The sequence below is a fragment of the Gossypium hirsutum genome, chromosome D03 (assembly GCF_007990345.1).
Source record: "Gossypium hirsutum isolate 1008001.06 chromosome D03, Gossypium_hirsutum_v2.1, whole genome shotgun sequence".
Taxonomy (NCBI): domain Eukaryota; kingdom Viridiplantae; phylum Streptophyta; class Magnoliopsida; order Malvales; family Malvaceae; genus Gossypium; species Gossypium hirsutum.
In genome coordinates, this window is record NC_053439.1 from 42,064,739 (window position 1) to 42,081,375 (window position 16,637).

The following is a 16,637-nucleotide window of genomic DNA, read 5'->3' on the forward strand; positions in this document are numbered from 1 at the left end:
ATCTCTGCAAAAATATTGATGAATACCATTCTTGTTCTGAAAAAAAGTCGTCTTCCCATCTAGTTCAATCAAAGAGAGGAAAACAAAAAACATTTTTAAAAAAGTTACCTTTCAATCCAATTCAAACGAAGAAAGGACGCTTAAACCCATTCAAGAAAAAGTCACCATAGTTGAAGTAATTCACATTCATCCCACATCAAGTCTCGACAACTCTTAGAGCATGTTTGGTACATCCCTGGGCCCCACCTATTCATATGTTTGGTTTCCCGTAATGCTATTACGGCCATATTCAGTTACGGATTTATTACCTCCCTTGGCTGTAATAGTCATTCCCTGCCTCAAACGCTGATTAGGGATTCCTTCCCTATTCTTTTTTTCTATTCCATTCTCTACCCTCATCAATTTCTGTTTCTTCCATCAATTTTTGCCTCAAACGCTGATTCGGTAATTTCCCTTTCCCTTCCATTGATTTCTGCTTCTTCTTCTCGTTTTATGGAGTTGGTTTAGATGAGGGTGCAATACGTCTGAAGCATCTTCTTCTTTTTTTCATTCTTCTTCCCATTTCCTTCCAACCTTCTCCTTCTTTTTTCATGCCTAGGTCTCTCCTTCACTGGAAGTGCTATTGCCCACATTGATATTGGCTTCTTAGGGTTTTTGTTTGTTTTTGAAGGATAAACCAGTGAAGTTAATCTCATGTTGAAGATCTTCAAGAAGAAAACATCTCCCAAAGGTATTTTAGATTTGATTCCATCGTTGCTTTCTTGCTCTCTTTTTTCTTTTTCCTGCATTTTGCGGTCATTCTCTAATTGCTCACTTCCTCTGTTATGTGGTCATTGGTTTGTGGCACAACACCATGTATGATATGTGGTTCAGGAGAAATTGAAGGAGCCTTATTGAAATACTTGGGGGTTGAGCGCAATGGTAAGTGTTGTAAACATATTGCTTGCAGTTATACACATATCATGTAAAACTCATGTCAGAGTTTGAAGTTTTAGATTGTGTTGAATATGAAGTATCTATTGTTTTTATCATTCAGAGGTAACAAAGACGGTTTATTCTCTGTTGGAGAAATGGAATGTATGGTAAGTCTTTCCCTTTACATGTTTACTTCTTTTTTTCTCCATAATGCCAAATTTTATTAGAAAATATATTTATGCTAACCTTTTTTTTTTCCTTAATCACTCTAACAAATTTAACAGCTTTGTAAATGTTTTCTGCAGGGATGTTGTGTAAATGCTCCTATGATTGCAGTTGCTGATTACACCAATGGATTTGAAGGATATAAGTATAATTACTATGTGGGTTTCTGTAGAGTTCTTTTCGACTTGCCTGATTAACCATAACTAGGCAGTGTGCTCGATTGATAACCTACTGGAATTTTAATATGTGCATTGCCATATTTAAACAATGCAGGAAGATGTTACTACTCAATGAGTTGTTGAGATAGTTGCAGTGGGATTTTGCCAAGAGAACTGATGCCTCAAAGTGTTACTGCAAGGCTTCCAACCTCAGAGGAGCTCGATGCCTATGCACATGAGCAATGGGAGGTGTGACTTTCACCTATTTTTTTCATTGATTCATTGGCATAATTTATGTTCTTAATGGTAGTGTATGTGATGCGGAATTATGCAATTAGTTTTGAATTTGCTCAACTGTTTAGTTTTAATGTTTGAGTTGCTTCTTACTTCAGCTTTGTTAAGCAATGTTTCTTGCTGCAACTTATAAGTTCAGGACAAGCTGAAAAATCAACGAGCTTCAGCTCTTCCATGATGAAAATTTTTCAGCGTGGTCTTTTGCGTCAGAGGTGCTATATCCTGCCATGAACTTTAGCTTCATTTCTTTTATGCAATAGATCTTGAGGGTTCTATATCTCACGATTGGTGTCATGATGTATTTATGTCTATTTTTACAGAGATAAAGAAGCTCCAAGATTAACTGAGAGTGGTTTCTAATTCTTGGTGTGCATCATGAAACTCATGGCCCTTTTGCCTCTTTTCTGTGTAATTATAAGGAAATCTACAAGAACTTCAGTCATTGTTAGGCAAGCTGAGCAAGATGCGATACGTGCTGCTCTGCAGGCAACAATGAAGGCAAGTTTTTTGTTTATTTTTTTCTTCTTTTATAGGAAAATATTTCTAGTAGACATTGTTATATCAAAAATGAGAAAATAAAATGGATCATGGTTTATCTTTAGTTCCGGTTTATCTTTAGTTCTCAATTTGGGAGAATGTCCTACACTTCATAAGCACCATGTGCTGATTGAGTTTGTATGACCTGATTGAGACAATTCCTTTTGGCTTTTGGAATATATTTTTACCTTTAAATAACTTTTTGTTTCACTCCCTAGAATTTTATTTAGGAGAAATTGATAATGCTATCACTCGTAGCCCCTAACATAGCTAGTAATTTTAAGACATGAACCGCTGGAATGCTCAAGTTTTTAGCTTGCTGATCTTAGATGTGATTCTGTTGTTGGAGTCTTTGAGAATTCTCAAATTAATGCTGCACTTTCTTGAAGTTCATATTGTCAATGATAAATTTTGTTCATCACATTTTGACAGGTCCGATGGAAAAGAGGTTATGGTGGACAACCAATATTTTAAAGCTAACAATCCACTGCTGGTAATGGATCATTTTCTTGCCTGATCTTTTCCTTCATTAAGTTGACTTAAAGAGCTGACAATTCTTGCTCGTTTGTTTTTTTTTCTTCCATTGCAGTTAATCAGCTTCTATGAGCAACATCTTAAGTATAGCCCTCCATCTTGATCACCTAGGCGTATTTAGTGTATTGATGAAGCTGAAGGCCGCCATACTGATTTTGTTTGTGTATGCATTGTTGTAACTCTATTACATTAGTCGCAGAAGATAGAGCAGGATAAGCAAGAGCTCTCATTTTCAACTGCCAAGCTGACTGATATAACGATAGCTCTCTCTTATAACTACCATTAGTGTGCCTTAATTGGACATTTAGCGTGGTTATGATTAGCATTAGTGTTGCTTAATTGGACATTTAACGTTGTTATAACTACCATCAAACTTTCTTCATATAAAGTGTGATGAAGCTCACTTGAAATACCACTTTTTTTTTTGTCTTTTTTCTCCATGTAGACCACACAAGGAGTTTGGCCTGGTGAAGAAACCTATTTTTTGTGCTGAATTTTACTATGAGCCTATTTGCCTGCAATGGTAGGGTCGTTCCCTTGGTATCCTATACCTAGCAATATTGCATTGTATGGAGTCCTACGCTGTATTAGTTTGTTTTTAATGAATATATAGTTTTCCTATTTGAAATCAGAAGTTACATTTCTAGTAGATTTAAGAATATATGTTATTTTTTTGTAATTTATCATAGGGTTAATGCACTATTTGCCTTTCAAAGTAGCATCCAATTATCATTTTGGTATCTAAAGAATTTTTTGTATCAGTTTGGTATTTGAAGTTTTTAATCAGGTATCACTTTATTCACAAGTTAACTCCGTTTAAAAAACAAGATTTATTAGTAAGTTAATTATGTTTATGCAGAATATAATTCTCAAGTTATATTATGGTTTTAGTAAATTCATATAAGAATATTTATTATTAAGAATTTTATGAAATTATATATCATTATTAAATTATATTTAATATAAATTATTTTAAATTATACAAATTCATATAACAAAATTTATTAGTAATAATTATTTTAAATTTTATTAAATCATTTATTTTAATTAAAATATATTTAATAATAATTATTTCAAATTATATTTTATAGTATCATATATTATGATTTTAGTAAATTCATAAAAGAATACTTATTATTAAGAATTTTATTAAATTATACGTTTTAATTAAAATATATTTAATAATAATTATTTCAAATTATATTTTATAGTATCATATATTATGATTTTAGTAAATTCATATAATAATATTGATTATTAAGAATTTTATTGAATTATATATTTTAATTAAAATATATTTAATAATAATCATGTTAAAATATGATTAAATTATTTATTATTCATATTAATAATCTTATTAAAATTTAATAACAATAACAATAATCATTTACCTAAACAAATCTCTGCTAAGGGTATTCTAGTCATTTTAGTTTTTTCCTTATGCTATTACACCTCCATTCCATTCAACCAAACACAAGAATACTATTACACTCTATTCCATTATATTCAACCAAACAATTGAATTGCTATTACGCCTCTATTCCATTACAGCGAACCAAACGTGTCCTTAGATCAAAGCTCAAACTAAAAAAAATTCCAAAGATATTTTCTTTGTATTTATGAAAATCTAGAGATTATAACCTCTTTTCGAATTTATCAATAAATTTAACTCTACATAATATACGAATAAAAATTTCTATATACATATTAATCATTGGATATATATTCAATTCATCAAGCACAAAGAATGTGCAAATAAATTGACTTGAAATATTTTTTAACTTTTGTAAATTAAATTTTGCAATAATAATATATATAAATAAAATACTTTGGCTCTACTGTCAGATCTAAGAATATTCAATTTCTCAATTTCATTTCTAAACTGATCTATATTTGATGCTTCTTATTTATCCACTTTTCCACAGCTTCGATTAGTTTCGATGGTCAATAAAAACGAAATGATTAATGATGTAATTTTAGGATTTTTTTTGAAAAATATTGAATTAAATATAAACACATTTGAAATGGTTAAATTATATATATGTTATTTTTTTTATATTTATAAGAATATGTTATTTTTGGAGAGAGAAAATTGAAATTGCATTTGCCATAATGTGTTTTTATTAAAAATTGATAATTTAATATTTTTGGTCAAATGGTGTTCTGGTTTTGATTCCTTCCCTACTCAAATTTGTATTTTTTATTTCATGTTGTTTTAAGTTTTTTTATACTTTTAATTAATATTTGTAATACATTATCTTTTTTTATTAGATGGTTATATAATTGTTATTTTATCTTTGGGTCTGAAGTTCAATTCTTCTTTTTTAAAACATCAAACTAATTCTTTTGATATATTTTTCTTTGTATATAATAATTATATGTCAAATATTTATTTTCTCCACTTATATTGTGGGTATGATAATTTTTAAAATTATAAAATCAAATAATTATTTCAAATATTATTATTATTTCAAATATGTAAAATATTTCAAATTTCATTGTATTTCATCTACATTGTGGGTATGATATTTCAAATATTTTTATATATGAAATATTTCAAATAAAAATACAAAAATATATAATACTAAAATTTACTACACTCATGATATGGATTGAAAAATAAATATTACATATAAAAATTATATTTACTAAAAATAATGATACTTGCAATAATTATTTGATTTTATAAATAAAAGATTTATTAATTAAAAAGATGAATTAAAAATATAAAAATATTAATTAAAAATTAAAATAAAAGTTTGAAAGAACTTGAAATAAAAAATACAAATATAAATAAAAACTAAATTGTTAATTTTTAGTGAAAACGTGTCCTACAACATTTTCTCTCAAAAAATGACCTATTATCATAAAAATATATAATTAAAAAAACCCTAAAATCATAATATTAAAAAAAGGGGATATATATAATTTAACCCATTTGAAATAGATAAAAAAAACGGCAATATTGAATTAGGAGCTAAACCCCGGAATAAAAGGACACTTTTTTTTGTCAGACTAGGGGTTTTCTTTTCTTGTTCATCTCTACTTCTGTAAAAGAGGCTTTGGTTTCTTTGCATTTGCATTTGATCCTTGAACCCTAGGTGATGGTTTAGTATCTGGCAACATCCTTAATATGATTCCCATGGATATCAGCAACAGTCCTGACCCGTGGCATTCGGTTAATGGTTTTGTAAATATGATATACGACAACAACAAAGTTACAGCTTTTCTAGCAGTTGTTATCATGGCAGTTGTAGCTGCACCGAAAATAGCAATCAGGGATAAAACAGACACTTGACCAATGAATGTAGCCATGGCTTCAAACACTAGAACGCAATAAATGTACGGATGTTGAGAACAAGAACTCCATGCCTTGAAGAGCTCTCCTGTTAGAACCATTGGCACAAGTAAAAAAGGAATCCCAACTATTGTTGAGCAAAACAACATCTCCATCTGTGTTGTTTCCGGATTCATGGTAAAAATTGCTTCTTGAAAATTACCTAAAAATGCATCCATGATTAAAGCACCCGAAATCATTATCACACCAATTATGCTAAAATTTGGAGATGTTTGAGCGTCTGCTAAGGTGAAAAGGATGAGACCGACCACAAGAAGCAAAGCAGAGATGTATTCATTAAATGGGTATTTCCTTCGCAAGCCAGGAACGAAGGCACCCATAATCATAACTGGCAGTACCTTGGTAGATTTAAACATAATTTGGGCAGGATAGTTAAGGTAAGCCAATGAACCCTTGGTTAATCCATGAGAACCCATGAGAACACCTGATAGTTTAACATATGTGTTCCATGGATTCACCATTTGCTTCATTGTAAAGCCTTGAAGCCATATCAATATCAAGTAAACAAATCCTTGTACAAAAGTAAAATACCATCCATAGCTAAACTGAAGCCTATTATAAACATATTCCTCGCAAATGCCATTAACAAGGTAACCAAAGAAGAACCCAAATGAGCAAATTAGAAACTGCTGCCATTTTGGTCTATCTGAAAGGGAAATTCCAAGCAAAAATCTTGTCTGATCCTCGCTTTTCATCTCCTTTCAACAAATCCTGATTGTTTAATTTACAAAGCACCAAAAACCTCGGCTGCTAAAAAAGGAAAAATCAAACCCTTAACCAAAGAATTAAAGCTATGCCTAGAAAACAGATGAAAAATAGGTCTTCTAATAAAATGTTTTATTTTCTAAATTTAGCTACACTGAACAGAAAGCTTGAAAAATAGGGTAGATTTTAATCATTAAAAAATAACAAGAAGAAGGAAAGAACGAAAAGGACTTGTCTATTCTTTCCGTCTCACTAAAAATAAAAAAGTTGTATGAAATATAGAGGCGAAAGAGAGATTTATGGAGGTTTTAAGTTATTGTTTTCTTTCTCTCTTTAGGAAAACGGTGGCAAATGGAAAACAGAACATACGACTTAAAAAGGGTAAGAAATAAAATATAGGAGGTCTGAGAAAAACAAAAGGAAAAGAGTCGCTCAAGATCAGGTTTAGTTCCCAACTTATCAAGCTAAACAAGACTATTTGGTTACATTTATAGAGGTAAAAAAATAATTACATAAAACAATTCAAAATTAAGATAAAAAAATCCTAACACCACATTATTAATGATAAGCTAACTCTATACATATATCGAATTTTATATTTTATAGAAATGAAATTATTTTGCTAAATATATATGTAAATTCAAAGAAAATCAAATCAAATGAAATAAAAGTAATTGAAAATAAAACCAATATTTCATGAATTTAGATGGATAATCAAGATTTACCATTAAAAATGGAGGGTGAACAAGGTTATTTTCCACCAAAGTGTTATTTAAAGAAAGCTTTTTCTCTTGGGAATTTAAAGGGAATAGAGAGAAGGTTAATAGGCGTGCAAGGGACACTTTTTTATGAAGAGACGAGGTTTTATTTTGATTTTGGATTGAGAAAATAAAATGATATTAGTTAAAAAATTACATTAAGTAGAATAACTTAAATTATTATTTTAAATTTGTTATATAATTATAATAAAATATATCATAATCCGACCCGAAATTCGACTCACTCTAGTGACTTAGAATCTGACTCAGAAAAGCCTCCTTTAGGGGGTTTGCGCTCCAAACACTCTTCTTTTCATCTCATTCTTCATCAAAGAACCCTCCTTTTTTTCTCCTGACCAATTAAATCTTGTTGCAACAATAGTGCGGTGAGCGTGGACCAAACCCAGGAATGTTGTTTACCAGGATTATCAACTATGAACTTTAGAGGGATCAGGGTACAGCACGTCTAGGAACTATGGCTGGATAGAGTGACCGGGAGAGTATATGCACAACATATGCCAAAGGGATGACAATAAATGGAATTGATGATTGGAGATATTGGAATTGGGTTTCTACAGAAGAACCTAGTCATGTTTGATGGGTATTCTGATTTCAAAAAGACTGATGATATTTGTGAAGACGTTTGTGGAAAGATAAATTTTCTTTCCTCTAATTTCGTTTTCAAACAAATTGTTCATTTTGGGAGCGGGGATTGATTAATGGGTGATTTTACTATTTTTCCTTGAATTTGTTTAAGATTGAAGGTGAAGGTGAAGGTGTACGTGTGTCTATATATATATCTACCTTCATCTTTTCTTACTGTTAATTTTTTTGCTATTTTTCTATTATATTTTCTGGGGAAAATGTTTCCTATATGGTTTTTAATTTCTGGATAGTTGATAATCCTCTATTTGGTGGTTGTTTGAGATTAATGGAAAAAATGGGAACGTCTCTTTGAATTGTTGATTTATATGTTCTAAAAGTTTATTTGAATTGTTGAATAAATTGTATTGTAGTTTCCTTTGGCTTTCATTGTTCCATACATTCCCCCCTCATTTTGAATTTTTTGGGTACTTCATTTTTCTTTCCTTGAAGTGATTGGTTGAAAACGTATTTGCAAGGAATTAGAAAATTATTGATTTTAGTCATATGAACATGAGAATGGAAAATTAAGGAGAGGTTTAACTATATATACACATATGTGTTGGAACAAGACATTACCTTAATGTGGGATTGAGATGCTTGTATCTTGAAATGTTTCTAGTATTGTTTTCAACCAACTTGTTAGAATTATGTATTGGTTACTTGAAGAAGAACAAAATGGAATTAAATATGCCAATTCTGCTTCTACATGGAGCACATAGATGGTTAAGCTATATATTTTTTAAAATGGGACATTTGGTGAACTACATTGTCAGTTGCATGTCTCATTTATTCTTTGGTGGGAGGAAATGCATTCGGGTGCTACTTAATTGCAACTTTCTAGGGTTTTGGCTTTTTTTTATTTTCCTTTATACAAATGGTATTATGTAGAAAGTTTGAAATCTCTGAAAGTTTGCATCTTTGTTGTTGTTTCATCATTAATCTCTAGACGATGGGATCTTTTACTAAATCTAGTTTAGAGATTATGTTTTTCTTCATTGCTAAATTGTTAATCTTGGAGTAAAAAGGTACTCAAGGAAATTTTGGGAAATATACAAAATCTTATAGAAACGGTTCCAGAACCAACTCTTAATAGTAGACTTGCAAACGATCAGCGACATAGGGTGCTTCGTCGCGGTGGGAAGGTGTCTTGTAGGCTTGAGTTCTTCCAATCTGGCGGAAGTTTTTTTAACACTAAGTCTATTGAACAGGAAGATGATGACCCACTCATATATAATGAAGTGATGCAGAGTGTCGATATCAAACTCTAGGAAATAACTATGAAAGCTGAGATGAATTCTATGGACTCCATCTCAGTGTGGGAACTTGTAAACTTGTAAACCCATAGGGTGTAAGTGGATCTGCGGGAGGAAAAGAAATGTGGATGAAAAAGTGGAAACTTATGAGGCCAGACTTGTAGAAAAATGTTATACTCAGAAAGTGTTGGATCTAGTGCATTGAGTGTAGTATTTTCGTCTAAGTACAATTGTAATTTTTTGATCAAATTGATTAAATTATTCATGAATTACATTAATACTTTGTATATTGTCCTCACATGGTTTTTGCACGCAAAGCAAAATAGAAGCAAATGTTGCTCATTAGTTGTCTATTATTTAAAATGATACTAAGTAGTATTACATGGTCGGATCGTAGTATAGAAAGACAACTTTTATTAGTAGACGAACCTAAACATGTCCGTAGTCTAATCGAAAATGAGCAAACCGATTGAAAGACTAATATGTCGTCTATCAAGTCCAATTGGGGAGATGCCTTGTCTTGGGCTTCGGAGCGGATAACTTCCAGAAGATAGAGACATAGTTATGACTGACTGGACTGATAGTACATCGGACAGGACTCAAGCAGAATAGATCCTGAATCTGTTTATTGATTTATTCACTTGTGACATTCATAGTGTAGCATACCTCAATCCTAAGTGGATGGTAGACTATGTATGTGTGACTCGTACATTTTGATGTAAGTAAAAACCTGAGTTTAAATATATAATAGACCGAAAGCTCATGCATTGGGTGTACGACTTCTGTAGTATGTAGCGTCATTTACAATAGTGGAATTCATAAACCAAAACATGGGTAAATGATATCCTTTAATTGGCATTACATGGTTGATGACAAGTAAACGTGGCCATGGGTCATCCTTCTTTGTGATGGATAACTTGATCACTATTTGATAATCATTGCCTTTTCATGAAAGAAGATATAATGGTTATCATGAGATAAAATAGGATCATGTTAGGAGAAAGGACAATATCCCAAAGAGATTAAGGATATACTTTGAGGGTAACACACTCATGACAAGGTCATTGGACGAGCACTGAATAGTTACTTTCATAATGGTATGTTGTTGGGGAGAGCTTAATCATGGTACTATAGTGGAATGACTTTATTATTAAATAAGTTTATAATTAATAGGCAAAAAGTCAAAACTTAATTATAAATTATTTGAGCCTCAACTACATATGTCCAATCGGTCCTTTCGCTATCTCATTGAAACCATAAATGAATTGCGTGTTTGAATAGAAATGAATGGAATGAATAGGAAAAGAGAAATGGAAAACATTTAGGAATGATTACAATTTTCTCTGAAATGGAGAAATGAAATAATTTGGAAATGAATGTAGGTTTCCAAAAATGGAAATGGAAATGGAAATGATCAATTTGCAATCCTATATGAATTACATAAAAAATGATTGGAAGAATGAGTTTATGTTTTTGGACTGTTTTGAAGCCCAAAATGAAAATAAACCATTCGAACATAGTGAACATGTTGAGTTGTGAAATATTGAACATATTTTCTCAAAATTTTACAATGGAAAAAATCATTAAAATTTTGCTAGGGGTAAAATATGGATAAGAAAACTGTTTTGTATATAAATATTAAAGTTTATTTTTGGAAATAGAAAATTTCAATCGGGTTGGATCACATTACAGAGTATTGGGTCTAAAAGGGGACAACCCTATTAAGAATACTAGGGTGTGTGGTCCACCCTAGTCCTTTTCTAAGTAGGATGTTGTTTTTCTATTTGAAATAAACAATTACAACTCAACAAGGGTTCTACCTTCTCTTCCTATAAATAGATGACACCGGTAGAGCTATTAACACAACTTTTGAGAGACTGTTATTCTGCCGAAAAATAAAGAGAATTTATTATCAACTATCAAATAGATTTTTTCAAAATAATAATTCTACTAGTTTCTACTAAGAAGATAGAATTTTCATTAGCACCCCAAAAGGAGAGAAAACTTTCTCTAGTTTTATGTTTTGATTCAATTGGTTTGAGCTCACACTCTAAGTAGTTCGTGATATAAGAATAGCGAATAAGGTCGTTTGGATGAAAGTCGAGAACAATGAACGTCCGCTAAGCTAAAAACACAGGTACAAATTCAATAAAGGTTTATTGCTATAAATATCACAAACTGGTTGATTTTTAAAATTTTAATTTTTCACTGTGCAAGAAACTCATTTTCAAACCGGGATTTTTCCAACAGAAAGAAGGTATCAGTTACGAAGAAACCTTCTCTCCGATTGTCATGTTCAATTCAATCCTCATATTACTATCCATTGTGGTAACTCTCGATTACGAGATCTGGCAAATGGATGTCAAGACAACATTTTTGAACGACTATCTTGAGAGAGCATCTATATGATGCAACCCACCAAATATATGCTAAAGAAAACAATCATAAAGTTTACAAACTACTTAGATCTATATATAGGCTTAAGCAAGCATCTCGTTCATGGAATCAAATATTTGATCAAGCGATCAAGAATTTTGGATTTGAACAAAACATAGAAGAATCTTGTTCTATATATCGATTACATTCTACTCATTAGGAATGATGTACAAACATTGTCATCATTTAAACTGTGGTTAGGTCAACAGTTTAGCATGAAGGACTTGGGAGAAGCTAATTTTGTTCTAGGTATTCGAATCCTAAAAGATCAAAAGAACAAAGTGATAGCACTATCTCTGTCTTCATACATAGACAAGATATTGGAGCATTATCCAATGAGCGATTTGAAAAAGGGAAATCAAACCTCCGTATCAAGATTTCATCTCTCTTTGCGAGATTTTCCTAAAACAGTGGAAGGAAGAGAGAACATGAGAAAGGTTGTTTATGCTTCAAAAGTAGGTAGTCTCATGTACCCTATGTTATGCACATGCTTAGATATCCATTTTGTGGTGGGATTGGTAAGTCGATATCAGACGAATCTAGGATCGAGACACTGGCAAGCGTTTAAGCATATACTCAAGTATTTACGGATAATGAGGGATCATATGATTGTGTATTCTAGAGGAGATCTTACTCCTATTGGATATACCGATTCTGACTTCCAAACGTGTTAATATTTGAGGAAATCGACATTGGACTATGCTTTTGTCCTAAACTGCAATTCCAAAGTGCGAATAAGTATCAAACAGTGTTACATTGCTAAATTCACTATGGAAGGCTGAATATGAGGTATGAAAAAGCTATGACACTATAATAGTACAAATATAGCTAAACCTAAAAGAAATCACATAAGGATGAAACACAATAAGGGAGACCGTAGTGTTTGACGGAATAGTGGATGTAGTTAAAGTTCACATCTGAGGACAAACCCTAGGGATTTTTTTTGCCAAGACTCTACTAGCTAGAGAGCTCTTTGGGAAACATATAGAGGGGCACAATAATGTGAAACATGACTATCTACTTTACTAGAGAAAGTTAGAGACTATTGGATCTGGTGTCCTAAGTGTAGTATTTTCGTCTAAGTACACTTGTAATTTTTCGAACAGATTGGTTTATAAAATTATTCATGAATCACATTAATACTTTGTATATTGTCCTCACATATTTTTTGCACACAAAGAAAAATGGAAGCAAATGTTGCTCACTGGTTGCGTAATGTTTAACTAATACTAAGCGATATTATGTGGTTGGATTGTAATACAAAAAGACAGCTTATATTAGTAGACGAACCTAAACATGTGTATAGTCTAATAAAAAATGAGCAAACTGGTTGAAAGACTAATATGTTGTCAATTAAGTCCAATTGGGGAGATGTCTTGTCTTGGGAATTGGAGGGAATGACTCCCAGAAGATAGAGACATAGATGTGACTAACTGGACTAACAGTACATCAGACTGGACCCAAGAAGAATAGATCTTGAATCCATTTATAGATTTATTCACTTGTGACGTTCATAGTGTGGCATACCTAAATCCTTAGTGGATGGCGGGCTATGTATGTGTGACTTGTACACTTTGATGTAAGTAAAAGCCTAAGTTCGAATAGGTAAGAAACCGAAAGCTGGTGCATTGGGTGTACGACTTCTACAATATGTAGCGTCATTCACAATAATGGAATTCATATCCCGAGAAATGGGTAAATGATATTCTCTCACTGGAATTACAGGGTTGATGAACAATTAACGTTGCCACGAGTCATTCTTCATTGTGATGAATGACTTGATTACTATTTGATAGTAATTGATTTTTCATGAAGGAAGATGTAATGGTTACTATGAGATAAAATAGGATCATATTGGGAGAACGAATATTATCCCGAAGAGATTAAGGGTATCCTATGAGGGTAACACATTTATGACAAGGTCATTGGACGAGCACTAATTGAGTTTCTTTTGTAATAGTATGTCGTTGAAGAGAGCTCAATCACGATACTATAATGGAATGACTTCGTGACTAAATGAGTTTATAATTAAAAGGTGAAAAGCTGGAACTTAGTTATAAATCATTTGAGCCTCAATTTCATATGTTCAATCGGTCCCTCCTCTAGCTCGTTGAAACCATAAATGAATTGCATGTTGAATTGAAATAAACAGGATGAATAGAAATATAGAAATGGAAAATATTCAAAAATGATTCTGGTTTTGTCCGAAATAGATAAATGAAATCATTTGGAAATAAATGTGGTTTTCTCAAAATGGAAATGAGAAATGATTCATTTGCAAATGAACATGGATTTTTCAAAAATGATCAAAAGAATTAGTTTATTTTTAAACCCTAGAAATGAAAATAAATTATTCGATCATAGTGAACAAGTTAAATGGTTAAATATTAAATATATTTTCTCAAAATTTTACTAGGGGTAAAATCGTCATAATTTTACCAAGGGTAAAATGTGGATGAGTAAATTATTTAATATATATTTATTGAAGCTTATTTTGGGAAATAGAAAAACAATTATTGGGTTGGATCAAATTATAAAGTATTGGGTTGAAAGACTGGAAAGTACTTGTAATTGGACACGATATGGAAGAGGCCCAAAAGCCCCTTACATTAATAGGGTGGACGGCTAACCCTAGTTAATATTAATTAGGGTTTTCACCACCTATACTCCTAATTAGATAAGGAGTTCATTTTTCTAATTGAAATAAGCTTCTATAATTCAACAAGGGTTCTACTTTCTCTTCTTATAAACAGATGGCATCGGTGGAGCTATGTAACAGAACTTTAAGATATTATTACTCTGTCAAAAAATAGAGAGAATTTATTCTCAACTATTAAATATATTTTTTAAAATAACAATTCTATCTATTTCTATTTGATAACAAAAAGAAGTGTTTTGTTGAATGGTTGTAGCAGCTAACCGATAAGAAGAAAGGAAATGAATTTTTTTTGTAAAAGAGGAGAAAACAAAGAAGAAAAGCCAGAAAGATTTGTAAGGTTTGTACAGAGATTAATTTTTTTATTACATTTTTTATAGTAGAATCTTGTTCTGTTTTTAAATAATTATTAAGAAATTTAATTATGTTTAAATATTTTTACAATTTTAGTACTAAAGATAGATAATCAAATCTTTGTATGCGTTTATTTTTATGGAGTAATTTTAACAACAAAAGTTGGTTGTATATTTGACTGTCTCCAACAAATAGCAATAAGATTTAATAAAAATGTGTCGGTTGATGATATGAAAGAAATGGTTAGTATAAAAATTGTTAGACGTTGTGGGAGGAAGATCTTGAAATTATTCTACAAATTCTCAGTTTCATAAAATCCCATCAAATTCACCGAGATGGAAAATGTAGACGATGAAGACGTGGAGACAATGGTCGCACTTTATTTTCGGAATTGGAGTGGCCACATTGAACCGATTCAGTTGTTTGATGAGTTAGTTGATGTGGAGCCAGCTGAAGATTTCACTCCATTAAGTGAAGAACATGAAGTTCAAAATCTGTGTACGGAGGTTTCGAGAGCGTCTGTTGATAGGTGATCGTATGTACGCGGGTTCGACATCTATCTTAATGATCCACCTATGTGTAACAGCCCGTTTTTCAGTGGTGTCAGAAATAGTGATTTCGGGACCACAAATCCAACGAGTAAGTTTAAAAATATTATTAATTAATATTTATGAGTAAAGTATAATATTAGTGAAATTTTTATTTAATAAATTTTATTAATTGGTTGTATAATTAAGTTCAAGTGGTTAATCCCTAAGTTAAGTGGTTTTAAAAAATGAGGTATCGGGACCTCGTTTTCGAGCCCGTATTTTTATTAAATATTTATTGAATGATTATATAGGTGTACTGAAATTTGGTTAAGAATTTTTATTGTTTGGATAGTTAATTAATTGAAAATGATTAAATCATAAAAGCTACAAAATTTAAATTTTATTAATTAAAGGTGTTAAATAGTTAAATTAATAATGTCACAAGGGTTTATGTGGCAATAATACCATAAGCAAATGGTATTCACTTGTTAATTTATATGTTATATTTTAATAAAAATTAAAAGAAAAGTTAAGTTAAGTTAAAATAAAATAAACAAACATATCTTTTTTTTTTCATGTTCTCTAAACCAAAATAACCTCATTTTTTACACCAATGAGGTTCCCCCGAGTTCTCTCCCATCATGTGTGAGATTTTAAGGTCCGTTTTTAATGATTTTTATGTTTTTTTATCGTTTTTGCTTAATGTAGCTAACTCGAGGGCCAATTCGTAATTTTTTAAAATTTTAGGGACTTGTCATGAGTGTTTTAAGTATATTTTTGAATTTAATTGATATATTATTAAGCTTGGTTGTTAAATAGAAGTATTTTGTTAAGTGATTTTTAGTAATTTTAATGTTTAGGAATTAAATTGTTTAAATAGTAAAAATTCTTGAATTTTTTGTAAAAACATGATAAATATGGGCTGTAGAGGGTCCGTAGTAAATTCAGATAGCATGATCTTTCTCTAAAAATGGTAAAATAGCAAGTTTTGGGTTTAGGGACTAAATTATACAAAAGTTAAAATATTAGGGTAATTTTGTAAAATAGTGATGGAAGGGCTAAATTGTATAAAATTGCTTATTTAAGTGCTAGAAAAGTATTAATTGAATGAAATTACTATTTAGATCAAGAAACGCTACAACCAGATTTAAATCGAGGAAAAATTAAAGTTTTGGACTAGTTGTCGACTCTATTTTTGCAACCGTTTTAGTCGACGTAAGTTTGTATTTCAAGTAAAATAATTCATTTGATTCTAGAAGTAAGTTGATATATATAAAAA

General features: G+C 31.0%; 1 protein-coding gene and 2 long non-coding RNA genes across 5 annotated transcripts; 2 read left to right on the forward strand and 1 right to left on the reverse strand.

The window, feature by feature from the left end:
- LOC121203116 (uncharacterized) lies at positions 1 to 2,089 on the forward strand. Of its 3 annotated transcripts, none has more exons than XR_005911364.1 (7): positions 1 to 444; positions 671 to 921; positions 1,037 to 1,082; positions 1,221 to 1,298; positions 1,414 to 1,547; positions 1,691 to 1,804; positions 1,913 to 2,089. It is a non-coding gene; the product is annotated as an uncharacterized lncRNA (long non-coding RNA). The 3 variants fall into 3 exon arrangements; XR_001697851.2 differs by having other exon boundaries at positions 286 to 444; positions 599 to 921; positions 1,732 to 1,804; XR_005911365.1 differs by having other exon boundaries at positions 322 to 921.
- Positions 2,090 to 2,555: 466 nt separating this feature from the next.
- Positions 2,556 to 3,291, forward strand: LOC107949687 (uncharacterized). The gene is made up of 2 exons (XR_001697852.2): positions 2,556 to 2,622; positions 2,719 to 3,291. It is a non-coding gene; the product is annotated as an uncharacterized lncRNA (long non-coding RNA).
- Positions 3,292 to 5,483: 2,192 nt separating this feature from the next.
- LOC107950829 (UDP-galactose/UDP-glucose transporter 4) lies at positions 5,484 to 7,085 on the reverse strand. Its single transcript, XM_016885777.2, has one exon. The coding sequence runs from the start codon at positions 6,714 to 6,716 to the stop codon at positions 5,706 to 5,708; it is 1,011 nt and encodes a 336-aa protein (XP_016741266.1). The 5' UTR covers positions 6,717 to 7,085; the 3' UTR covers positions 5,484 to 5,705.
- Positions 7,086 to 16,637: the final 9,552 nt, after the last annotated feature.